The sequence below is a fragment of the Drosophila guanche genome, unplaced genomic scaffold (genome assembly GCF_900245975.1).
Source record: "Drosophila guanche unplaced genomic scaffold, DGUA_6, whole genome shotgun sequence".
NCBI lineage: Eukaryota > Metazoa > Arthropoda > Insecta > Diptera > Drosophilidae > Drosophila > Drosophila guanche.
In genome coordinates this window covers 4,715,740-4,740,324 of record NW_022995750.1, presented here as the reverse complement: position 1 = coordinate 4,740,324, position 24,585 = coordinate 4,715,740, and the positions used below count along the sequence as shown (strand labels likewise).

The 24,585-nt window shown below is 46.6% G+C and overlaps 12 protein-coding genes across 13 annotated transcripts; 6 read left to right on the top strand and 6 right to left on the bottom strand.

Moving 5' to 3' along the window:
- Positions 1-27: 27 nt before the first annotated feature.
- Positions 28-1,259, top strand: LOC117586745 (gastrula zinc finger protein XlCGF17.1). The gene is made up of 4 exons (XM_034277048.1): positions 28-186; positions 257-654; positions 719-970; positions 1,031-1,259. Exons 1-4 carry the CDS (start codon positions 76-78, stop codon positions 1,173-1,175), a joined length of 906 nt encoding a protein of 301 aa, XP_034132939.1. The 5' UTR covers positions 28-75; the 3' UTR covers positions 1,176-1,259.
- Positions 1,260-1,762: 503 nt separating this feature from the next.
- Positions 1,763-6,584, bottom strand: LOC117586416 (zinc finger protein 571). Its single transcript, XM_034276453.1, has 10 exons — positions 6,345-6,584; positions 5,530-6,284; positions 5,225-5,470; positions 5,048-5,164; positions 3,156-3,351; positions 2,952-3,077; positions 2,419-2,900; positions 2,221-2,355; positions 2,049-2,159; positions 1,763-1,974 (listed from the first exon to the last, which is right to left on the bottom strand). The coding sequence occupies exons 1-10, from the start codon at positions 6,498-6,500 to the stop codon at positions 1,842-1,844; spliced, it is 2,457 nt and encodes an 818-aa protein (XP_034132344.1). The 5' UTR covers positions 6,501-6,584; the 3' UTR covers positions 1,763-1,841.
- Positions 3,601-4,997, top strand: LOC117586744 (zinc finger and SCAN domain-containing protein 31). Its single transcript, XM_034277046.1, has 4 exons — positions 3,601-3,800; positions 3,873-4,498; positions 4,559-4,693; positions 4,762-4,997. The coding sequence occupies exons 1-4, from the start codon at positions 3,681-3,683 to the stop codon at positions 4,964-4,966; spliced, it is 1,086 nt and encodes a 361-aa protein (XP_034132937.1). The 5' UTR covers positions 3,601-3,680; the 3' UTR covers positions 4,967-4,997.
- Positions 6,585-6,885: 301 nt separating the features above from the next.
- LOC117586415 (zinc finger protein 235-like) lies at positions 6,886-7,593 on the bottom strand. The gene is made up of 3 exons (XM_034276452.1): positions 7,321-7,593; positions 7,152-7,237; positions 6,886-7,093 (listed from the first exon to the last, which is right to left on the bottom strand). The coding sequence occupies exons 1-3, from the start codon at positions 7,591-7,593 to the stop codon at positions 6,886-6,888; spliced, it is 567 nt and encodes a 188-aa protein (XP_034132343.1).
- Positions 7,594-8,311: 718 nt separating this feature from the next.
- LOC117585926 (transcription factor Ouib-like) lies at positions 8,312-9,917 on the bottom strand. The gene is made up of 5 exons (XM_034275692.1): positions 9,758-9,917; positions 8,878-9,704; positions 8,698-8,817; positions 8,458-8,637; positions 8,312-8,340 (listed from the first exon to the last, which is right to left on the bottom strand). Exons 1-4 carry the CDS (start codon positions 9,866-9,868, stop codon positions 8,508-8,510), a joined length of 1,188 nt encoding a protein of 395 aa, XP_034131583.1. The 5' UTR covers positions 9,869-9,917; the 3' UTR covers positions 8,312-8,340; positions 8,458-8,507.
- Positions 9,918-10,263: 346 nt separating this feature from the next.
- LOC117585929 (protein RER1) lies at positions 10,264-11,895 on the top strand. Its single transcript, XM_034275695.1, has 2 exons — positions 10,264-10,830; positions 10,892-11,895. Exons 1-2 carry the CDS (start codon positions 10,744-10,746, stop codon positions 11,426-11,428), a joined length of 624 nt encoding a protein of 207 aa, XP_034131586.1. The 5' UTR covers positions 10,264-10,743; the 3' UTR covers positions 11,429-11,895.
- A 478-nt stretch (positions 11,896-12,373) lies between these two features.
- LOC117585927 (3-ketodihydrosphingosine reductase) lies at positions 12,374-13,728 on the bottom strand. The gene is made up of 3 exons (XM_034275693.1): positions 13,468-13,728; positions 12,835-13,403; positions 12,374-12,774 (listed from the first exon to the last, which is right to left on the bottom strand). Exons 1-3 carry the CDS (start codon positions 13,682-13,684, stop codon positions 12,556-12,558), a joined length of 1,005 nt encoding a protein of 334 aa, XP_034131584.1. The 5' UTR covers positions 13,685-13,728; the 3' UTR covers positions 12,374-12,555.
- An 87-nt stretch (positions 13,729-13,815) lies between these two features.
- On the top strand, positions 13,816-14,398 carry LOC117585931 (peptidyl-prolyl cis-trans isomerase NIMA-interacting 4). Its single transcript, XM_034275696.1, has 2 exons — positions 13,816-13,963; positions 14,028-14,398. Exons 1-2 carry the CDS (start codon positions 13,888-13,890, stop codon positions 14,342-14,344), a joined length of 393 nt encoding a protein of 130 aa, XP_034131587.1. The 5' UTR covers positions 13,816-13,887; the 3' UTR covers positions 14,345-14,398.
- On the bottom strand, positions 14,359-16,815 carry LOC117585907 (probable glutamine--tRNA ligase). The gene has a single exon (XM_034275666.1). The coding sequence runs from the start codon at positions 16,766-16,768 to the stop codon at positions 14,432-14,434; it is 2,337 nt and encodes a 778-aa protein (XP_034131557.1). The 5' UTR covers positions 16,769-16,815; the 3' UTR covers positions 14,359-14,431.
- A 242-nt stretch (positions 16,816-17,057) lies between these two features.
- Positions 17,058-19,047, top strand: LOC117585909 (serine/threonine-protein kinase rio2). The gene is made up of 4 exons (XM_034275671.1): positions 17,058-17,344; positions 17,416-17,794; positions 17,853-18,044; positions 18,101-19,047. Exons 1-4 carry the CDS (start codon positions 17,137-17,139, stop codon positions 18,957-18,959), a joined length of 1,638 nt encoding a protein of 545 aa, XP_034131562.1. The 5' UTR covers positions 17,058-17,136; the 3' UTR covers positions 18,960-19,047.
- Positions 19,048-19,468: 421 nt separating this feature from the next.
- On the top strand, positions 19,469-21,035 carry LOC117585915. 2 transcript variants are annotated; one of them, XM_034275680.1, is made up of 3 exons: positions 19,470-20,041; positions 20,084-20,579; positions 20,638-21,035. In XM_034275680.1, the coding sequence occupies exons 1-3, from the start codon at positions 19,514-19,516 to the stop codon at positions 20,832-20,834; spliced, it is 1,221 nt and encodes a 406-aa protein (XP_034131571.1). In that variant the 5' UTR covers positions 19,470-19,513; the 3' UTR covers positions 20,835-21,035. The 2 variants fall into 2 exon arrangements, with proteins under 2 accessions (XP_034131570.1, XP_034131571.1); XM_034275679.1 differs by having other exon boundaries at positions 19,469-20,579.
- An 81-nt stretch (positions 21,036-21,116) lies between these two features.
- Positions 21,117-22,590, bottom strand: LOC117585928 (the record flags this gene model as incomplete). Its single annotated transcript, XM_034275694.1, has 2 exons — positions 21,117-21,365; positions 21,423-22,590. Coding segments are annotated over 2 exons (1,368 nt in total), but the record flags the coding sequence as incomplete, so codon positions are not given.
- Positions 22,591-24,585: the final 1,995 nt, after the last annotated feature.

Sequence of the window (24,585 nt, the reverse complement as noted above, 5' to 3'; positions counted from 1 at the left end):
TAACGATATGAGATATTTCCGCACTGCACTGTAAACAATAAACGAACAAAAACCAATTAAAACAACGTTCGGAAAATGCGGAAGAAGATATGTCGGATTTGCTCTGGTGCTGAGGCTACGATATACCTGTTCTGCTCGAAGAACGGCCATTTCATCCGCCAAATTCTCTCCATAACTGGGGTCGGGGTAATGTTACACATAAAATAAAATAAATTACACGCAGCTTTTATTTACGTGATTCTATAAACATTCGTAGCTAAATGAAAAAGAAGGAATATCCAGCTATATGTGCGACAAGTGTGTTTTCGACTTGGACTGCGCCATAAAGTTCCGGCAGCGCTGCATCATCTCAGAGAAGCGTAATCTGGAGAAAGCGAACTCCACGGGCAGCATAGAGGAGGAGGATACCGATACCGACTCTGAAATAGAGTCTTATGGGCTGAACACCGATGAGGAGAACACTGATGACTATGCTTTGGAATATGAATCAGAAATATGCACTCAGAACGTAGAGCAGGCGAACACAAAGCGCAGAGGAAAATATGCAGAGCCCTACATATGCGATGACTGTGGAAAGTCTATAAATAGCTGGAGCAACTTTCAAGAGCACAAGCTGCGGCACACAGGTGTCAAGAACTTTGCGTGTGAGTTCAGGTAAAAGAGAATCTTCCAAATGCATATGCCACCTGCTAATCAGATGCGATTCTATCCTGATTAGTGATTGCGGCAAACGTTTCGCCACTCGCAAGGAGTTGGTGCGCCACAATCGATGCCACACGGGAGAAAAGCCCTTCGTCTGCATCTACTGCTCGCGTCGATTTTCCGATGCAAGCTCCCGCGAGGAGCATCACAGACGCCACCGGAACGAAAAGCGCTTCGAGTGTAAAACCTGCGGAAAGAGTTTCGTTAGCTCTGGCTGCCTAAGGAAGCACACGCTGACACACGCCTCCGTAGACGAGCGCAAGCATCAGTAAGTGCTGCAGTGAAACATTCAAGCGCAAATCGTTTATTGTTCAACTTACATCTACAGCTGTGGCATTTGCAACAAGCGCTTTATGCGCATTGCCCACTTGCAAAATCATTTAACTACCTCCACCCACTTGGAAAAGGCACTGGAGGTGGTACAACAGTCTTCGACAGTCGTCGTCCATGAAGCTGACACAAGCATTTCCTAGAGATCATTCTCCATTCTTTTTTATTGACATTCTGTATAAGCTAGTTAAGTATTTATTAGTAGCATAATATACGAATAGCTTGGAGAAGTTTCACAGCTTGCTGGTAACAAAGTACTGCTCGAGCATTCGGGTCCCTTTTGCTTATTGATCGGGCATCAAATGAGCACCGTATATCTCCTTCTTTGCATGGGCTTAGGCTTGCTGTCTATTGCGTAGAGTTCCAGTTTGGTAGTTTCCAATAAGGATTAGGATGTAATCATTTTTTCTTTAGGTGATGAACGAATTTACCGACATCCCGCAAACCGCTTGGAGGTTCAACAAAATTTTTGAGTTCTCCTTTTTGAATATATTTGTGGCTTGTATTACTACAAGTGGCACCCAAACAAGTTCGACACGGGAGCGGCATTTTGCTGTTTTATGGAGTCACACACTAAGGAGACCAACAGGAGAATACAAACTTGGGCGCAAACTAGGACATACACATGCATACGTTTAATATTCTGGCTGTAATCGTTATCGATTATGATCGACAGTGTGCACAGAGTTTGTGTATGTAGTTGCCATGTAGCAACGGGAACATGTATGTATTTAATACACAATTATTTTTTTATTTTATAACTTTTATTTACAGTCATCATATGTTCATTTAATTAGATCTTTAACAAACTAGTATAATTCCGAAGCCCCCCGTAAGGTCTCGTTTGTCTGATGCGCTCTCATGGTTTGCTGGTGGGTCATCGTGCCGATGTGCTGCTCCAGCTGGTGCTTACGAGAAAATGTTTTGTTGCAGGGCAGACACCTGAAATGGAAGTTGGAAATTACTTTCCGTTCTCGCACACCTGCATTGTCGCTGGCTAAAGTAAAAGTACATACAAAAAGGGCTTCTCCCCCGTGTGAGTTAACATGTGATTCTTCAGGACATTAGAGTACGAGAAGGACTTGCCACAAGTTGAGCAGGCAAAGGGCCGTTCATTTGTATGAGTTCTGCAAGGGTAGGCAAGGGTATACAAATGCAGTACTAAAATCAAGCTAGAGTCTCTCTCACCTTTCATGCCGTATGTTGGAGCTTCGATCCGCAAACGATCTGGAGCAGTATTTACACGTGAACGGTTTCTCGCCAGTGTGTACTCGTATATGACGATTAAGCTCCGAGGGACCCGCAAACGTTTTACCGCAAATCCTTTAGTAAACGGACAATCAATCAGTTTAAGAATAAATTAGTTTTTGCTTGTTTGATACGCACTCGCATTCGAACGGCTTCTCAGCCAGATGACGGCGCATGTGAATGTTGAGTGCTGCTCTCTTGGAGTAGATGTTGCCACATATTTCGCACATGATATTTGTGGGCTCTTCACTGGACCTGCACATGCCAGGCGCCTTTTCCTGACCATTCTCCAGGGTGGAGTTCCGTGGTCTGCCACGACCGCGTTTGGCGAGCCGCGTTTTGCGAATCTTTGGCTTGCGGTAACGTTCACTTGGTTCGTAGTCACTATCGCTGCCGTTTTCTATCAGCAGGTCATTCTCATCTATCTCTTCCACCACTCCTATGTCGCCGAATGTCGCGTCAGCTTCTGTAATTCCATCCTCCAAACGCTCTTCCAGCATAGTGTCTAGTTCAATATCGCCATCGGCATCAATGAATTCGCTGGCAGCCTCGTAAATATACTCAATGTTATGCTCCTCTAGGCTCGAGGGATCCTCAGTGGGTTCGCACTTCATCTCCGCCTTAAAGCAACCAAAAACTCAATGTGACTCGGGCAATGCAGGTGTACTTACCTTGACAATATTATCGGAAAAGGCTCGCTCGCTCGCCTGGCACAGTTCCCGGAATTTGTGCGCAATCGAGAGGGTGTCCACGCAGTTAAAGCACAGCATGCTCACCATGTCTTGAAGTGGGGCTAGCTGAAAATATATAGAAATTAGTTGCCCTCAACTTGGGGGCTTGTCTCGGAGCCTCCTGTTAGTGCAGCACACATGTACCTTGATGCTGCCGACTTCTTCAATTTTCTTCACCAGCTCTGTACACTCCACGTTCTGATCGTCGAATAGTGGCGTCATGCCGTCTAAGCTTAGATCTTCTGTTAAACAGATCCTACAAAGCATGTACTCGGGCATGTTTAAAGACTTCCAAGACTGTTTTGCAATAAAATAAAATAAACAAGCGTCTAGTCCTATACTTTTTCACTGCTTTCCCTACATATGGGCACACTGCGTAAAAAGCATTAACCCATGAGAGGCCTTTACAAACTTTACAAACTTTACAAACATACAATTATTTATGCACACACAATATGAAGATATTATTCTCTTTTAGATAATTAATATTCCTAGTGGCTTACAGTTATTATATTTATTTTTATGTTTCATAATTTTCATTTGCATTTAAAAACCCAGTGGCTCTTAAAGGGTTAACTGCAGCGTCGTACAGTCACACTAAAGTACGAAATCTGGAGTAGCATTTGAATCGGATAAATCGGCATTTTGCCAGGCAAAACAATAACAATAATGGAGGTCCTCATCAAGTGGAGCATGTGTAGAACTTGCAAAAGTGAGGACACCACAGAACTGCAACCGCTCTTCGGTTCTGAAGCGCCCAATCTTTTGTGCAAGTATGCCGGCATCAATGTGAGTTAGCGACGCTAAAATAATCAGCATTTATGTCCGTATGTTTGTCTTTTATGTCATGTGTGTTTTAAGGTGGTTCTGGACGATGGCTTGCCTGATACAATATGCAACACTTGCCTTCAAATGTTGGATGGAGTGCACAATTTTGTCACCACATGCCAGCAGGCCGATGAGCAGCTTAAGAGTCTCGTGCGTCAAACAATTCCTGATTTTACAATGACCGTCGTGGAAAACCGAGTACGTGCGAGGAAACAAACCATTTTACAAAGACACGACAAGAATCCCGAAATTGAATTTGGGGAAGACAGTATTCATACGGATGAAACAAGTCTGGACGAAAAATTATTGGAAGTCGCGGCACCCACAGTGCAGCCTGCACCCACTGCACAGGACGAAAAGTCGGGCTATTTGAGCAAAGCAGACCGCGCGGAATACCAAACAAACAACCAGGCCAATGCGGACCTAGCAATGTGCATAAGCGTTGGCTCATATGAGGGCTATCTCGTTGAGAACGAGGTGGCACTGGATAACTTCGCCTCAGAGTCACGGCAACCTTGCACCGAGTATAAAATAGATCTCGGCGTGGCCTGTGTTCCAGAAAGGCACAGGTGCATTGTCTGCAGCAACACCTACCCCAACGCATCGAAGCTGGCTGACCACCTACGCACCCATCTGAACGAGAAGGCCTATCAATGCGAGTAAGTCTCCGCCAGATGAGATCACAGATATTCCACAAAATAAGCAAAAATGTATTTTAGAGTTTGCCTGAAACGCTTCACTACCAGCTGCAACCTGAGCACTCACATCAGAACCCACACGGGGGAGAAGCCTTATAAATGCAATCATTGCTCGCGTTGCTTTACCGATCGCAGCACTCATCGCAAGCACGAACGGTGAGTTGCGCTTTCCACAGACTCCCACGTAAATGTATATCTTACGCTTGTGATTTTCTTTCCTTCAGTATGCACACTAACGAGCGACCATATGCCTGCCACATTTGCCTGAAAACCTTTTCACTATCCTCCACCCGCAAGGCACACATTCTAACGCACTCGAAGGAAAAGGCTCACGGGTGCTTGAAGTGTAACAAAAAGTTCCGCTTGCCGCATCAGTTGAAAGCTCATATGAAGACCCACGCACATATGACGATGGAAGTCGAGTCATAGCCAGAAATCAAATAAAGATTATCCACTCCTATTACTCTAGCTTATATATTGCATTAATCTAGCTTAAGAAATGTCTAATGCTATGTGTAGACCGTGGAATTTTCCATGGCCTGCTCTACCATGGTTCTGTGGACTATCGTCTGTTGGTGTGCCTTTAGCTGATGCATCAGAGTGAATGACTTGGAGCATACGGCGCAACTAAAAGCAAAGAGAATCATGTTTAAAACTAGACTTTAAGTCACTCCATGCTGCGGTTACTTGTAGTTCTTTTCGCCGGAATGCACCAGACTGTGATTCTTGAGGATGGCTGTGTGTGTAAAGGCCTTGCCGCACTCTTTGCACTCGTATGGGCGCGTGTTGGTGTGGACTCGCTCGTGGCGCACCCTTTCGCTGCGGTCGTAAAAGTGTCGCTCGCAATACATACACTTGTAGGGACGCTCGCCCGTGTGGCGACGAATGTGGGCACGCAGCTCTCCCATCTGACGGAAGGCTTTGTCACAGATTCTACAAAGAGAAAGTCGCTAATAAAATGGCATGGCAAAGGCAGAGCTTTCTTTGCTTACTCGCACTGGTGGGGCTTGTAGTCCACGTGGGTCATCATGTGTGAGGTAAACGAGGACTTCTTTGTATAGACATTGCCACACATATTGCACATGAAATTCGAGGATGCGCGTTTAAGCTCTGTTGCGGGTTTTCCAGGAGTTTTGATCTTGCGCTTGCATTTCAGTTCATTGTCTGGCTTGCGGGGCCTGCCTGGCCCGCGTTTGCTCTCATTGCTGGGATTCGGTTCTGGCGATGGTGTGGGCGACAGGAACTCTGTGTTACTCTCCGCAAAATCATCCTCATCGCAGTAATCCTCCTTCACCATGAAAGACTCCTCAACTAATTCGGTCTCGATGGTTTCATCAGCTTCAAATGGCTGAACATTTACAACCAACTGTTCAGGAGTCAGAGCCTTGGCTTGGTCATCGGCACCCGTTTCTTGCTCATTGTTGACCAGCTCCCCAGTGTCAGTGACATAGTTAACACCGTCGAGAATCTCTTGATACTGGGCAGTTATGTCCTCAATTTCCTCCTGGGGGCTGTCATCCGGGTACTCAATTTCAAGGCCACAATTTTCTTGAAGGTCCTGGTACATATAGTCTATAAACTCGCTTTTGTTGGCTTGCTTGAACTCCTCTGTCTGCTCCCCATCCGACGAGCAAGTCTCCAAATAAACTTGGGAATTGAGAACCATTTGGCGAAAGCTGAACCACATCTGTACGAAGTCACGACACTTGCTGCACACCTTTCCTGGTAGTCGAGGAGAGCTGCGTACCTGTAAAAATTGCAGAAGCACATATTTATACTGATAATTTGCTCTTGCTGGTTAGCCTACCTTAATTCCACAACAGTGCTGAAACTTGTCGCTGAGATCTTCCCCCACGCCGTCCATCTCGTCCACTTCAAACAGAGAAGTCATTGTACACTCTTCGCACTCTCCCAGGCATGTTCTGCATTTCAGTTTCCCTACATCCGATGCATTTGCATTCATTGTTGCCAAATAGCCTATGCAGATGAAGATTTGGGTATAAAAACAACAAAATTTGTTTTGGATGTTGGCTCTAGTGATGTGCAAAAACGCGACTATCGCTAGCCGCGAATCGACTGTTGTGCAGAACAAATATCGACAGGTGAGCGGCATTTCTAAGATTTAAATAGTCGGAAAATGTGTTGAGTTCTTCTTTTATTTCATTATTTTCATTGGAGGCGCTGAGTCTTCCTCCTCCTGAATCTTCAGCAAATTCGACTTATGCATATTACTGCGCCTGTGTGACGTTAGATTATATTTGTATCGGAAATACACATCACATATTTCACACCTGAAAAAGGAAGCATAAATGTGACAAGCATAGACATAGCTAGGGGAATGTGTTGTCTTACCTAAATGGACGATCACCAGTGTGTATGAGTTTGTGCGCATTGAGCTTGCTGAGTACGAAAAAGCCCTTCAGACAGACATCGCATTGCAAAGGCCGCTGCTCATGGTACCGTTCGTGCCGCCTCACCGAAACGGGATCGGGGAACATCATGTCGCACGACTTGCACTTGAGGTTCCTGACCCCAGTGTGCGAGTTCATGTGCCAACTGAGCGAATACTTTGACGCATAACTTTTAGTGCATAAATGGCAAAAGTGACGCTTACAATTGTCCGCTTGAGCCTTTTGATTTTTGCTGCTGATGCTGCTGTTGCGACTCATGACAATGCGAGGAGGCGCTCCATGAATCTCCCTGCGGAGTTTAAGTGGGTTAGGGACACAATATATATGCAAGTTTCATTCCGTTTCTACTTGCCGTTCATGCCTCTGACGCACATTGCAGTAGGAAAACGTTTCGCTGCAGTATTTACATGGGTACGGGCGCTCCCCGTGGTGACGAACGCGTAGGTGACTGTCCCGCAAGTGCGAGGTGTAGAATTTCTTCAAGCATTCCGGGCACTCAAAGTTCTTGACGCGACTGTGACGAAGCTTGTGAATCTGTAGATGGCAAGACATACGAAAAGCGTGTCCACACTGTTCGCAGACATAGCTTAGGGGCTTGGATCGCAATCGTTCGCGACGCTTAAGATTCTTCTGTTCTTTGGTCATTTTTGAACGTTTTTTTTTTGAGGTTTGGATTATTTGTTCTGAGTGAAGTGCAGCAACTTGGGTTTTGCTGGGGCATGGACCATCGCCTACTGGTCCAATATCTTCTATTAGCTCCGACTCTGAAAGGCCTTCGTATAGAACATTCTCCAATTCGGTTTTGATTTCGTCAGATTCTACATTGGTATTCCCGAAATCACACTCTGTGAGTCCTTTGCTGGCTCGGGTGAGAATGAATGCAGTTTTTATGCACATTCCTCGAAACTCAATGGCTTTCTGCAAGCTTTTCTCGCATTGTGGGCACATATGCTGAGGCGCGCCCTCCAGTCCGCTTATCTGTTTGACATTAGTTAGTTCTATCCGCTTGGTTTTATCAGTTGTATACGAACCCAGACTCCAGTTATTGCCTCTATGTGGTACAACAAAGAATTGTTCCTCTGATCGTAGAGATCTTTGGCATCCTCTACAGCCAGCAAGTCCCGATAGCAAATGCGGCATTTACCCATTTCAGCATGTGTTGATGTAGCTCCATTAGATTTTGACGGATACATTCTTTTTTTCCATTTTCCGTAACAGGAAAACATATGGTCAAAATTGTCTCTGGCAGCGCTTTGGATTTTTGCAAGAAGAACAGTTATAAGACTATGTTCAAAGAACAAGCCTTTTATCGATACATATATATATATATCGATACCAGGGCTTTCTGATGATAATTGTTTTTTTATGCGCGTATCAACTTCAATTTTAAAAATGAAACCCAAGTATTGGAGCAAAACTGTAAAAAGTTACAAAGCTCGACGTGGCCGGCGGGCGGCCAAATAATCCCCTCTACCCAAGCGTAGAGCGGTAAAAAAAAAAAATAAAAAAATGAAACCAACAACCTATATTTATGGTAATTTATTGACTGCTTTTTGCCGTTACGTATCCGCATCTTCGTCCAGCAGTTTTTTGCTCTGATCCAGACCAACTTTTTTGGTGTGCAGCTTCGATCGGTTGTGGGTTTGTAAGCTGGATTTGCGATTAAAGTAAACGTTGCAGGTCTCGCAGCTGTGAATAAACTAAGCATGTACAGATATACTCGGTATATAGAAGCGAAATGCAACTTACTGGAATGGTTGTTCACCCGTGTGTACAATCTCGTGCATCCTTAAGGCCCTCTTCAGTTGGAAGGCTTTTCCGCAAACAGGACAGACGTGAGGGCGAATATCGGGGCTCTCCTTATGCTGCCTGAGGAGAATGAAGTCTTTGCTTGGTCTGAGACTCACTAAACCCTATTAAATTACCCACCTTTCATGTCTCAAACGTTTTATGCAGTTGTCAAAGCGCTGTCCACAGTACTTGCACGAGTATGGCAGCTCCCCTTTGTGTTTTACGCGGATGTGTAGGCTCAAAAGGTGCATGGTAAACTCCTTCCGACCACACTCCTTGCATTCAAACTGCTTCACGCCCGTGTGTCGCGTCAAATGGACATTGAGGTTGCTTTTATCTTTGAACCATTTGCCGCATTGGTCACAGTAAAAGCCACCAATGGATCGTCTATAACGCTTCTTCTTTGATATATCCCCTGGAACTACACTTGATTTCTTGGAAGCACGGCGCACTCCTTTCTTAGGTACAGAACATGAATCTAATCGTGACTTAAGCCCTGACAAATTTTTTTCTATCACTTTGTCTTCCTCATCTTCCTCCTCTTCAGGGTCAAGCAAAGAATCCTCATTTATCATGGGATCAAAATCCAAGTGCTCATCATCATAGTCTCCATCATCAGCTTTTCTGCGCATATTGGATAGATTACTGTGACAACGCGACGAAGCAGACAATGAGACCGGTTCTCCATGAAGGCTCGAAGGACTTGCAGACTTTAGTTCCTCACACAGAGTTTCGATTTCCAGTGTGATATATTCATTGTTCTCCTCAGGCTCCGCCGCTTCATCGTCTTCAATTATGGGCTCCAAATGCACTTCGTCGTCTGCCGGTTTGGTGTCGGCTGCATCGAGTGTTTCGTACCAAAGGTTGTTGGTTCTTATACAAAGTTCCCTGAATGCCATGGCTTCGTTTGAGTTTTGCAGGCAGGAAGAGCATATATGTGAGGGGAATCCTACTCTCTTAGTAAGCTGAAATCATACTCGGTTTAGCGTGGCGTGTGTACATTTATTTTCCATCCTACCCAGATGCCCGTCAGTTTGAGGATGTCGTTCAATACATCGGCTCCATTCTCGTCGAAGAGTCTTCTCGGATTTACGGCTGGCTCCCCACAAATTCGACACAGAAGCTCCATTTCCGGCCTCTTCGCAAATTAAAGATGTTTATATTGTTTTTTACTGAAATGTCGGCGAACAACGTGACTGGCACCTGCCGCGCACGCGTTGCGTTGTGACTGCTACAGTGGGCAATGTGAAGATCCTACGCCACAAGCAGACTGGCCAACTGCGAGTGCTCATGCGAAGAAAGGCGATCTTCGAGGGCAAAACACATCTGCAAACTGATTGTCCAGATCGCAGACCGCTTCAACGAGCTCAATCTTTACAGCCAGAGCAGAATAATGTTTTTAAAGATGAATGCATTTGGCATTTTCAAAATAAAAGGAAGAATATTTTCGCTTATCGCAAAAGAGTATCATCTAGAAAATATCCGACATAGAACAAATATCGATATATTGACGTATCGATATACCCTATAATGACGTGGATGTGAAAAAAAAGAACAATAAATTGCCGACACACACAGTAGTGTAATCAAATTAGGAATAAAACTGTAATGGAATAACAGTTGCGATATAGTAAGAACTATTAAATAACAGCAAGCAGGCTTTGAGAAGGGAACACAGTTCTATCCACACAACCGACAAGCGCAAAAACTCATACTAGGAGAGAGAACAAGAAGAAGAGCAAGAAGACGACGGTGGCAGAAGAGGAACGGAACGAAACGTCTCGGCAATGAAATAATTAGTGACTTAGAACGCGCCGTGTTGCCTATTTTGTGTTTAGTTAGCCTCCACCTCTGTCCACCACTCCAAGCCAAATCGATAGTGCAGCATCGCAGTCCGCTCCAAAGCTGTACGTCAAAGTAAACAAGAACGTGGAAGACACACAGACACACGACCACGACCGCACCAATTAATGGTGAGGGAGTAGAGCGGTTGCTGTGGCGACAATGATGAATGAAGACAGTAGTGCCCCGATGTCGTCGTCATCAGGCGGCGGCGGTGGCATCAAGAAGGTGTTTCAACGCCTTTCACAGGTGAGTAATGACCAAGGCAATCGAAATCGACAAACCATAAACATATATGACCTCTTTGCAGACTTATCAGTCAACACTTGATCGCTCGACGCCGCACACGCGACTGCGTTGGGTGTTCGCTGGCTTTGTCCTCCTGCTCTTCGTGTTGCGCATTTTCATATACCAAGGATGGTACATCATCTGCTACGCGCTGGGCATCTATCATCTGAATCTGTTTATCGCATTTCTAACGCCAAAAATCGATCCAGAATTCGATCCGTATGCACAGGACGACGAAGACGATGGGCCGAATCTGCCGACGCGCAGCAATGAGGAATTCCGGCCCTTCATACGCCGCCTGCCGGAATTCAAGTTCTGGCTGTCGGTGACAAAGAGCACGGGCATTGGTCTCTTCTGCACCTTCTTCGACTTCTTCAACGTACCCGTCTTTTGGCCCATACTGGTCATGTACTTTATCACGCTGTTCTGCATCACGATGAAGCGACAGATCAAGCATATGATCAAGTTCAAGTACTTGCCCTTCACACGCAACAAGCCACGATATCAGAGAGTGAACGACCTGGCGGGCCCCAACTCAGTGGCGGGCAACTCAAAGTGACAATTAGCCGCACAGACGCCGGAGACACGGACAGCAGCAGCGGGCGAGGTGCTTGCAACACCAAATGCTGCTGCTGCCCCAGCAACAACAACACCATCAACTAGCGACAACGCAGCGACCAAGGATGTGGGGTCGCCAACAGTGGGAGGAGTGTCCATTAAACCACCGCAAATCATTGCAATTGAGGACTACTAGAGAAAGCTACCAACACACATACACACACACCAACCCAAAAGCAATCCACAATCGAAAATCCAAAATTAAGTTTAGCATTCGGCTTGTAATCGTGAAAATAATTGTTTTCTTTTGGTTTGCGTAGCATTTTACTTCTTTACTATTGAGTTGTCGCACGGCGTCTTGTGCAACATAAAAGGCTTTGTTTATTGTATACATTATTTGGTAACAATGCAATACCCCAATCCCCCCGGGTAATTACTATAATTTAAAGCATAATTTAAACCCAACAATTTCTGCTTCTATCCAAAAAGTAGAATTTACCCATGGAAATCCAATAATAATTCTTTGATTAATTGATGCTTAGATGCTATAACAATTTATGTTTACCTGCATATATGTACATATATAAATATATATATATGTATTTATATAATTTGCATTATAATTATACAAACAATTTTTGTTTAGCGTTAACTATATACAAAATGTTAAAAGGCGGAATGAAAAATGGAACTAAACGGAAGAGTGTAAACTGGGGTGCGTCTTATGAATAAAGGAAGACAAAAGTAAAAAAAACTAAACTCGAATATGTATTTTGACCTACTTTGAACTTATCGTTGTGGCGGGACAAAGTGTGTGCCGCCAATTGGGTTTATCTAATCAAGAATTACCGGCAAGCCATGGTGACTGTTGGATTTCGTTTGCCTGTTCTTAACTAAAACATTTCTTAACATGTAACATTTATCAGTTGAATGAAACATTTTGTTTTATTATAATTATTACAAGACTAGACACATACATGCAAGAAAATATAGTTTGTGGAACGATTCGATTACATGACATTAAAAGTGGCTGATGTCAGGCGATATTTGGAATTGCAATTGCCGAAACATGCCGCATGCAACGCTACAAATACAACAATAAGTGTGCAAGGCCGTAGAGAGATCGATTCATTTCGCTTCCACTTTGTCCCCAGAACGATCCTCTTTCGCACATTTGCGTATGATGCTGTTGAAGTACTTGTGCAGGCCATAGGCGAACAATCGCAATGGACCTATGACCAAGGCGTGCAGGAGATTTGTAAAGAATCCGTCCCAGGGCAGCAGGCCACCGCCCAGCATGGTGATTAGCCAGCTCTCTGCGCCCACAATTGAGACAAAGTTACCCTTCTGCAATGGAAAAATTCAAGTAAAATATAAGAATGGAAAAGAGTAAGGACAATGCCTCACCAAGGCATCCTGGAGAATGGCTTTGGCCATGTCTTCTGGCTTCAGCAGGCCTCCACCGCCCGAGATGATCTTTGTTTCGCGTGGCTTGGACTTCTCCTCCTCCTCGAATCCTGGGGTGTTTGTGTCACAGGGCAAGGCCAAGGTGACACTGACGCCGTGCTCCCGGGACTCCATGGCGATCGTTTCGGCCATGGCTCGCAGCGCATATTTACTGGCTGCATACGGTCCATAGCCATAGATGCCGAACATAGCAGCCTGCGAGGAAGTAAACACAATGATGCCCTCCCTTGCCCGCTTCATCTTGGACAGCACATGGCGGGTGCAGTTGTAGCTGCCAAAGAAGTTCACATTCATCAGCTTGTGGACATCCCGCACAGAAACATTCTCGAAGACACCACAAATGGCCATGCCTGCGCAATTAAGCAGGGCGTAAATGGGGCCTACGGTTACCTCCGTCTCGGCCAGCACACGAGCCACCTCCTCATAGTCTCCGCCAATATCCAAGCTGCGGTATTGCAACTTTTGATCCGGTCGCTGGCGCACAAGCTCCATACGGTCTACAGCCGCCTCTGTGAAGGGAGTAAAGGGTATGTTGTTGGGGTGGGTTTCTCCATTATTTTTGTTTTTACTTACTAAGCTTTTTCTCGTCACGCGCTATTATCGTTACATGGGCTCCCTTCGTGACGCATTCTATGGCCAGGCTGATTCCAATGCCGCTCGAACCGCCGGTGACCACGACATGGCGTCCATCGATGCTCTTGGCTCGCTTTTGCATGACAAATATGTAGACAAGAACGTGAACGAGCACCGCAAGACCCAGGCAGGCAATAACATCCCAACTAAATTCCATGATTATTATTCTTGATTTTTATCCGCCCAAAAACAAATTGAGATAATTTTGTTGTTGTGGTTATCGGTTTGAAAGCGACCGTGCCAGCAGCAGACCAAAAATACCACAAATACGGTGAAAATATCGCCTTACGGAACAGGCTTTTAGCCCCAACACGAATTTATTGTTTATTTCGATAATAACACCAAGTTTGTTATAAAAACATGCCACCAAAGAAGGACGCGAAGGGGGGCAAGGACGCCGGCAAAGGGGGAAAGAAGCCAGCCGCAGAAGATAAGTGTGAGTAGGATTTTAAAAGAAATTCGCAACAGAATCAATAGAATCTTCTCCTACCACGCTGTAGCTACCGGCAAGGAGAAGAAGGGAGGCAATGCCGTCAAGGTGCGCCACATTCTGTGCGAGAAACAGGGCAAGATTATGGAGGCCATGGAGAAGCTAAAGGCTGGCCAAAAGTTTCCCGAAGTGGCCACCGCTTACAGCGAGGACAAGGCACGTCAGGGCGGTGATCTGGGTTGGCAGATACGCGGTGCGATGGTGGGTCCATTCCAAGACGCCGCCTTCGCCCTGCCCATATCGAATGTCAACAATCCCATCTACACAGATCCTCCGGTCAAGACGAAGTTCGGCTATCACATCATAATGGTTGAGGGAAAGAAATAACAAAAATTGCGGAATTTACAGATTTTATAAATCAAATTTTAATCAAAAGATGCACAAAACTGTTCTTTGCTTCTGTGAAAATGAGGATTACTTTTTGCCCGCATCCTCTTTGAGGCCCACAGTGCGGTTGAAGACAATTCTATTGTTTGAGGTGTCCGGATCCACGGAAAAGAAGCCAATTCGCTCGAATTGGAACTTGTCATAGACCTTGACCTGGGCCAGGGCCTGATCCGCAAAGGCCTGGAGCACGGAGATAGTGTGCTCGCAGATGTCGGTTAGGAAGCCGCCGGGCACCTCGTTGGTATCCTCGGGATTCTTGTGCTTGAACAGTTGCTCGTACAGACGTACCTCCAGCGGTATGGGCTGGGATACCCATTGGACAAAGGCCTTGGGTTTCTCGGCCTGCTCCGCAGACTGGCTGGAGCAAATCAGTTCGACAACTTCTCCGGTAGCTGGATGCTTGACAACCTCCTCCACGCTGATCACCAGGCCGGCGTGACGAAGGCCCACTGATTGCTGGGGCGACAGGCGGCGGTAGCCCTTCTCGGGTTCCACTTTGAAGTCGCCTCGCTCTATGTAGATCACCTTGTCGAGGGTGATCTTGTGTGAACCCTTCTCTGGATTTTGTGGGAAATTAGGCACCTCCAGCTGCACTGGCGCTGCATGCGGGAAGTTCTTGAGGGTCACCTTGAGGGGTTCCAGCACAACCAGACGACGCGGTGCCGTCACATTCAGTACATCGCGCACAGAGGCTTCCAACATGGCTGGATCCACGGCGATCTGAGCACCTGTCACACCCATCTGTGCGCAAAAATTGTTGATGGCCTCCGCTGGGAAGCCCCTACGCCGCAGTGCCGTCAGGGTGAAGAGCCTGGGATCGTCCCAATCGTAGACAATCTTCTCGGCAATCAGTTTGCCAATCTTTCGCTTGGAGACCAAGGCATAGTTCATGTTCAGTCTGCCGTATTCCCACTGCACGGGACAGTAGATCTCCAGGGCATTGCACAGCCAGTAGTAGGAGGAGCGACGCGACTGGAACTCCTTGGTGCACAGCGAGTGGGTGATCTGTTCGATGGAGTCACACAGGCAGTGCGTGTAGTCGTACGTGGGGTAAATGCACCACTTGCCGCCTGTGCGATGATGTGCAATGAACTTGATGCGATACGCCACCGGATCAACTTTTCCCTCTTCCAGAGTGACCTTCAGGCGCAGCGTGGCCAATCCCTCGTCGATTTTGCCCCTCTTCATGTCCTCGAACAGTTGTAGCGACTCCTCGATGGGACGCTCACGCCAGGGGCTGGGCTTGGGAGTGAAGCCCTTCAGCTCCTCCGCCTTTTGGTGGCAGACATAGGCCAATCCATTGCGTATGAGGACCACAGCCCACTCGTACAGCTGCTGGAAGTTGTCGGAGGAGTAGGTTATCTTGACGGGCTTGTATCCCAGCCACTCCACCATGTCCCGGATGCCCACAAAGAACTTTTCCTCCTCCTTCTCGGGATTGGTGTCATCGTAGCGCAGATAGCAGATGCCATCATGGGCAGCAGCATAGCCGAAATTGATGTTAATGGCCTTCGCGTGACCAATGTGCAGAATGCCATTGGGTTCGGGCGGAAATCTCGTGTGGACACGTCCCCCAGTCTTCTGGAGATGCTCCTTCAATAATCTCTCGGTATGCTCGGTCACGACGTAGCCATCAGTCTTGAAGTTCTCGCCGGGAGCATGGAAGTGAACCTTCGTTTTCATTAGCTCCGCAATGGTGTTGGCTCCATCGGATGCAGCCTCCACAGCTTGTGCAGTTTGATTCGCCTCTGGCTTGGCTTTGGCCGCCTTGGGTTTCTCGTTCTGCTTAACAGGTGGCTTCAAGTCCACCTCCGTCTTGGGTCCCAGCAGATCGAATATCTCCACGTCTATGGCTGCCTTCACAGACTTTGCATCCGCCCACTTGAGTTCGCTCCTCACATCCTGCAGAATTTTGAAGGAATTGAAATGGTAGCGCTGCTCCAGCAGAGCTTCCTTGTAGCTGCTTTTGATCTTGGACTGGACAATGCGTTCGATCTCCTCCGGCGTGACCACTACACCCACACCGCACTCTTGTTCCAGCTCCTTCACATCGATGTTGGCCTTCAGTTTCTGCCCGCACTTGAGAACATACTCCAGGGCGGCATCCACTCGCTGGGTATTGTCAAGCTTGCGCTCAATTATGTAGCGCACCAGCAGAGGCAACTGCTCAGCCTGTTGCGGCTTCAGTTTGCTGGCCATGTGGTAGATCAGCATACCCGTTCCGTCGGCGAGTGAAGCGCCGGCCGCCTGGGCCAGAGCCAATTGCAGGTTTTTTGTCACGTTGGCATTCTTGAGCGTCTCTTTGGCCTTTTGCTCGCTCATGCCGAGCGTCTGGAATTGGGCAATCAAATCCTCGCCTGCCATGTCCTCGTTTTCTTCTTCTGTTGATGACGACGAAACCGATAACTTTGCTGAAATTAAACAATAGAATGTTGATATATGATGATATTCCAGCAAGTGACTTAAAGTTGATTGGAAATCGAAATCTTAAATATATCGGCATGGTTTTATGGATTATTTTTGTATAATTTAACTAAATGTTATCTTCAAATTAAACTGAATTTCTTGAAATTAATCCGCACTGACTCTTCAAGATAATCAGCTTCAAGAGTACCCGTACTATTATTGTTATCGATACAAAGAGAATCGAATCATCTGTTGCTATCGATGTGCCCTGCACGTGTAAAACGAAAACAGCAAATGCGTTGTAATTTGTCAAAAATTAAATAAAAATGGGTAAATTAAATGTCACAGTGCTGCGTTATCTCACCAAGGAGGATTTCCGCGTACTCACCGCCATCGAGATGGGCATGAAAAACCACGAGCTGGTGCCGGGACCATTGGCAGCAGCCATAGCCAACCTGAAGACTGGCGGTGTCCACAAGCTGCTCAAGGAGCTCTGCAAGCACAAACTACTGTCCTACGAACGTGGCAAAAAGTGTATGTAAACTAACTATGTATGTTTAACTATTAGTTAAAGCTCAACAGCGGTGACATGTTTTACCCTACAGATGATGGATATCGCTTGACAAACACTGGCTATGACTATCTGGCTCTGAAGTCTCTGACATTGCGTGGATCAGTGAGCTCTTTCGGCAACCAAATTGGCATTGGCAAAGAGTCAAACATTTATGTGGTGGCCGATGAGGAAGGTACACCCATTTGCCTGAAGCTGCATCGTCTGGGACGCACCTGCTTCAGGAATGTGAAAGCCAAACGAGATTATCATGGGCGTCGCCACAAGGCCTCCTGGCTGTATTTGTCGCGCATTTCGGCTACCCGAGAGTTTGCCTACATGTCGGCATTGCATGACCGCGGTTTTCCTGTACCCAAGCCCATTGATTTCAATCGTCACTGCGTTTTGATGGATCTGGTCAACGGTTGGCCCATGTAAGATTCGAATTGGCACCAATTTGACATTAATTTTAATGGATTTATTTCTTTGTAGGACACAAGTGCACGAGTTGCTGGATATTCCACAGGTTTACGATGACCTAATGAACCTGATTGTCCGCTTGGGCAACTCTGGTGTCATCCATGGTGACTTTAATGAGTTTAATTTGATGCTTACGGATGCAGGGAAACCCATACTGATAGATTTTCCCCAGATGATGTCCACAGCGCATGAAAATGCTGAATTGTAAGCATGTCCTCACTGGCCTTGATTCAACATTACTAACCCTAAGTCCTCTGTAGTTTCTTTGATCGCGATGTGAACTGCGTTCGCGAAATGTTCCGTCGTAAGTTCGCCTACGAGAGCGAAGATTATCCCAAGTTCAGTGATCTGGTGCGTGACGATGATCTGGATGCTGAGGTGCACTGCACTGGCTATGGCTTTACCAAGGAAATGGAACAGGATCTGTTGCAGGAGTACGGCATGGTGGAGCAGTCAGAGGATGAGGATGATGAAGACATTGAGGAAGATGATGCGCCTGCTTTGGTGCCTGCGGCAGCATTGGAGATCGACGAGTGTCGTCGTCAGGTGGAGAATGAGGTGCAATATAGCGAGGCCAAGCCGGCACAGAAATCGGATGATGCCATTCGTCGCTACATTGAATCGTGCACACAATATTTGGGCAATATGACTGTGGGTCCAGAGATTGAGGATCAGGCGTTGCCACCAAAGCCAGCAGTTTCTGATGCTGTTCCAACAGAAGCGATTCCCTCTCAAGATGTTGTTCCACTTGCTTCTCTGGATATTGTTCCACCTGTTGTTCCAGTAGCACCCATAGACGATGGCAAATCCATTAGTTCCAACGACCTGGAAACAGATAAAATGCCCGAGCTGGCCGGCTTGGATCCCAACTCCCGCATGTATCGCCTAAAAATGGTTGAGCAAATGCTCAACGATGCGAGGAGTCAGCGCTCGTATTCCACCACGACCAGCACAATAGCACCATCCGTGATAACCGATCGCATACGCCGCAACATGGATATCAAGGAGAAGCGAGATCAGCGCAAGAAATGCGTGGCCAAGGGCGAGGCCAGTGCCATTCATCGCCATCGCAAAGAAAACAAGGATGTGGTGAAGGAGTACGCCGGCTGGGACTTTTAAAATCAGCAAAGGTATACAATTTCTGGAGAAGGTACCTTGCACTTTAGTGATATATAATTTAACAATAAAAGAAACGCAGTTAAACGCAGATAAACGAGATTTGAAGATCAATTTGAGGCGGCTAACACGTGACTAGAATAAACTTACTTTTATTTATGTACACTTGCTCGCAGTTTTTTATCTGGAGTAATCCGTAAACTCAACAAAGAGCACTATTTCTATTTCTATTTAAACAATTTGTAGGCTATAAAATGCACTCGAGATGTCTTGTGATTCAGCGGATTGCTACCCATTTATATTCAACATAGTAGGATCACGAATGCTTTGACTTGCGATGGTATTCCTTCTCCCCCAGGGCACTCGCGCTTCGATCAAGCACTTTAGAGATAGAGACAGAGAGGGAGCAGCGAGCACGCTGCTTTCCACACGGATGCCGTTCAATTGCCTGCATGATAATGGCGCACTTGAACTTATCATTTCTCATATAAAAACAATGCACTTCCATTAAGAAAAGAGCACAGAACAAACGCAGGCCCTGAGCGACGGTTAGGAACATGCCCAAGGAAGCCACAGAGAAGTTACATCCGACACCTGCATGGCTCACCCAGGACTATGTGCAGGCAAAGCTGCGACTCTTCTTCAAAGATGATACACTCAAGTTGGAAAAGCTGATCATCAAGCCAGCCATTGCGAATGGCGAAAACTTTGGCAGTGTGATGACGCGCATCAATTTGGATTATACAACGAAATCCTCCAAGGGCACACAGACGACTACGTTTCTGGTGAAGACAACGTTTACGAGCAAGGATCCAGCCGCTGATGTGCTCTTCCCGTATGGCGTATACATCCGGGAGATGGATATGTATGAGAACATACTGCCCCAGCTGGCCGAGATGGCCAGCCAGGAGCTTAAGGATCAGCGCAAACTGTTTGCGGAGACCGTCAATGTGGATCGCAGCAGGGGCTCCATCATCTTTGAAGATATGTCCCTGGGGCAGTACAAGGTTGCCGATCGACTGAAGAAACTGGATCTGGAGCATACGCATCTGGTGCTGGAGAAAATGGCAACCTTCCATGCCACCGCTGCGGCACTCAGCGAACGGAAGCCTGGCATATTCGCCAAGGACTACGATCGGGGATTCTTCAATAAACACACCCGCGCCTACCAGCCGGTCATGAAGAATCTTCTTAAGGCTCTATCCCGTTCGTTAAAGCTGGACAAGGAGCTGCAGCAACGCTACCAGTCCAAGATAGATCGGCTCGTGGATAATATCATGGATTATGGCGAACAATCAACGACCATCAGGCCGGGAGACTTTGTAACTTTGGCCCATGGCGATCCCTGGACCACAAACTTCATGTTCCAATATGACGCCAAGGGACATCCGAGCAACATGATCTTTATTGACTTTCAGTTCAGTGTGTGGAACTCTCCGGCCATCGATCTGCATTACTTCTTCTCCACCTCAGTGCACGATGATCTCCGACTGCACCTTCAAACAGAACTGGTGCAGTTCTACTACTACAAGCTGGTGGCGGCCCTAAAGAAGGTCAAGTATGCTGGCCACATACCATCGCTGTTTGACTTTCAGTTACAGTTCAAGGCAAGAGCCTTCTATGGTGAGTGCAATGTCATTCCAGCTAAGGATTGATTTTATTTTGATTTCTCGTTCTGCAGCTGTTTTCTGTACACTGCTCTTTGAGCCAGTGATGCTGTATGAGGGCAAGGAGGAGTCATCCATGGAGCAGGTACTGTCAGAGTCCGAAAGCGCCATGCGCTTCAAGGACAGTGTCTTTCAGGTGGAGTCCGTCAGAAAGAAATTGCACCAAACACTTCCATTTCTGGATCAGCAGGGACTGTTGGATGAAATGTGATTAAATTTACATTTATGGAAATAACGTAAAAACATAAATGGAATGCCAATTTCACCATAAACAACCAAGAACTGACCTGTGCAGGGATAGAGGCAGGGCTAGGTCCTCATGGTGGGGAGAGCAATTCAGAAAGCGTTGAGCGCTTGTCAAACATTGAAAGGCAAACATTGAATAAAGTCTAACAGATAACACTTACAGGCACTTAAGTTCATTGTGAAATAGAAACCGCGCAGCTACTAAAGATAGTTAATAGCTGTCTGGGCAATACAAGCACACACACACTAGATGGGGGGATATTTTTATTTGATTTACAATACAGTCTCTGTGGTTCTCAGTCGGTGACGTCCAGCAGACCGCTGCGATCGAAGAGGGGTAGAAAATGTTTCACAAACTCCTGGAACTTCTTGTTGCTGTAGACCAACCGCCGGAAGTTGCGTCCTCGCTCATCGTCCTGGATCAGTGAAAGGAAATCCGCATCCGCTGTCTGATCATTTAGCATGATGCCATTGCAAGCCAAAGACACGATGACGGCTGTTCGAAAAAGAGTTCTCTTAGCAAAAGTATATCTTTATGCAGACTCAAACTCACCCATAAATTTACCCTTTTCCAGTTGCAGTACAAGCTGCCGGAGCGAGGGTATATAGCCACCGTATTTGAGATCCTTCAGCGTGTCCACAAGCACCTTATGATAGAACTGAATCAACGCATCCTGCTGATGGAAGCGGATGTTCTTTTGCAAGGATGTATTGAAGAAGTAGTGCAGATCGACGGCCGGCGAGGACCAGCTGGAGAATTGAAAATCGATGAGGATCATGTCCAAGGGCTCCTTCTTCTCGCTGTAGCGCAGCATCACATTGTTGACCCAATAGTCGCCGTGCACCAGGGTGTTGAACTCATCTGGCTGTGGGTCATACACCCGCGTGGAGTACTCCATCACCCGCTTGACCAAGGCCCTCAGCTTGTCGCCATAGTAGCTGCCCAGCTCCGGGCACGTGTCGGCGAACTCTGCCCCCTCTCCCATCATATTCTGAAAGAAAGGGCCAAAGCCCTCCGTGTGACGATTGAAGATGCCATGGTCCAGCTTTGTGAGGACTCCCGGCTGGCGTTCATTGAGCACAGCGGCGGCGGCATGCATCTTGGCCAGCTTGCGGAGAGCCATGTGCGTGTGTTCCAGGTCAAAGCCCGCCAGGCGATCGGCCAGAACATGATTGGTCACAGCCAGATCCTCGAAGATGATGGCATCGTGCTCGTAGTCCACGTGCAGGGTCTTGGCGAACAGTTTCTCGGGCTGCTGTGTACCATCAATGAGAGCGCTCAACTTGGGCAGAATCTTCTCGTACATCAGCATCTCCGTGGTGCTGGCCTGGTAGCCAGAAAAGATGTTCGATATAAACGGATCATTCTCGTAGGTTGTCTTCACAATGTAGGAGCCTTTCTCGGGATTCTTGGCACCGCTCTTGACGTAGGACACTTTTACTCGGGTCATGATACTGGCATAGTTCTCCCCCTTGGATGTGGCTGGCTTGATGTCCAGCCCGGTGACCCTCAGACCCGCATCGTTCTTCTTGCTCTGCAGCAATGACTCCAGATAGGACTCGTTCAGCCACACGGGTGCGGGATGAAAGTCGGCCGCTGCCTCCCCCTTGATCTCCTCTTTCTGGACAACCATGATGCTCGCTTTGACGTTTGAATCTGAATCGTTGTTGAGGTGAAAATGCGCCCATTTTATAGTCAGCCAGTGTCGGTGAACACAATCTCATTCTGCGACAGATCCCACATTATGGTATGGCTGTAAAGCAAGCCGACTCAGACCATTACGTAGCACCTTCCGTGCGATACGTACAGGGTCTTACAGTCTTCCAGATCTATCTAAAGCTGAATAGATAAAGGAATCGCTTAAGCGATTCTCCCTCAAGCGAGTACATGTACACAGACATTCGGGTTGAGTACTATGTTCGTTCTATATACTAATTTTCGCAATGTGATGTAAGTGTGCCACTGCCGTAAATCATCTCCACGAAACACTGACGTAGCGTTTAAAGATCACCCTCGCCTCCAGCGACAAATTTATCTGCTTCACAACCCATAAATCCATCTTGCTATTTGTTATGCAAAGCCTTTGTTATATATGTTTATAGATTACGAGAATATCTGTAGTTCGCACTTGTTCATCTCGTGCCGTGTGTACGCTGTTTCATCTGTTAAACAAATATCGCTAATCTATAAAGACCATGGATGATTTACTGTGATTGATTGAAGTGTGTGACTGCTCTTTGCTTATTATTCTTATCAGCAACAGATATATAGTTAGACTGAGATGTGCAACGATTACACCAAGCCAAAGCTTGGAATCCGAGCGGATTCCAGGCAAAGCTTCGACCAAAGAGCGCTGCTGCATGACTCGAAGCGAATTTATATATTTTTATACCCGGTACTCAAAGAGTAAATAGGGTATATTGTATTTGTGCGAATAACGGTTGAATGTACCGCACAGAAGGAAGCGTTTCCGACCCCATAAAGTATATAAATTAACTTTATGTCGTTTTTGGACCGAGCTGCGGTATGCGTTGCGTTGGCTCCGGCGGCAGCGATCGGGTTCCCGTGGCCCGCTCTTGTAGCGGGGGACGGTGGTTGCGGTTGGCAACTGAGTCTTCTACCGAAGATTATGTTGAGAGGGTAATTACCCTCTATTTCGTTGGCCCTTAAGGCTCAACAATATGATTATATCAATGCACGTTTTACCACTCGTGTCGGAGTTTATGTGAACGCTCCGTTCATTTATTCGTCCAATTCTAAACTAAACTTACTTCTAAACCTACACCGAAACCTAGCCGGCGAGCCGTCCGCGCTCACAAGAGATAAGAGCCGCCTACGCGTAAACAAGATCATGCGATCGCTGGCGCCCAATCAGATAACAGAGCCGCCCGCTGCAACGGCATCTACTGCATCGGCGCCCTCCGTATCGGACTGGATAAGTTAGGGCGGCACATGATATTTCACATTTCTTGTGCGCTAAGTTAGGGTGACCCATGTTATTGCTTATGTGTTAACTTATATATATTCTTGATCAGCATCAATAGCCGAGTCGATAGAGCCATGTCTGTCTGTCTGTCTGTCCGTCTGTCCGTCTTGTTTGTCGGCTAGTTCTCAGAGACTATAAGAGACTAGAGCCACCAAATTTTGCATCCAGACTGCTATATGCTCACACTGAAACCAGTGTATTTTAAAAATGAGCCACGCCTCCTTCCGCCCCCGCAAAAGTGCGAAAACCTCCCAAATCTAGAGTTTTGAAGATAAAAGAAAACTAAAAACGCCATTCCGTAGGAAATGGCCATATCTATCAGATCACCAAATTGGGATCCGATCGGATTATTATTATAGCCACAGTGGAGAAATTAATTTCCAGTGGCTAAACCCACCCTGTCCCGCAGCTTTTGTTGCTCTTTTTACATTCTCTCATTCACACTCTGCTTCTGCTTCACTCGACCCCTGCCTCTGCCCTCCCCCTGGCTAATCCTCTTCCGACTTTTACCCAAGACTCGGTTTTTAACGCTCTGTATTAGAAAAAGAGTGACCATCAAAGTTGCGTACAAGAAATTTTGCTGTGAAACCTATCGGTCATTATTTCACAGAATGTGCAGACCATTGGACCATCAAAGTTGCGTACAAGAAATTTTCATAGATGAAATTTTCGCCGCTTTCGAAAAATTTGCTGTGAAACCTATCGGTCCAAGAATGTACCAATTTTATT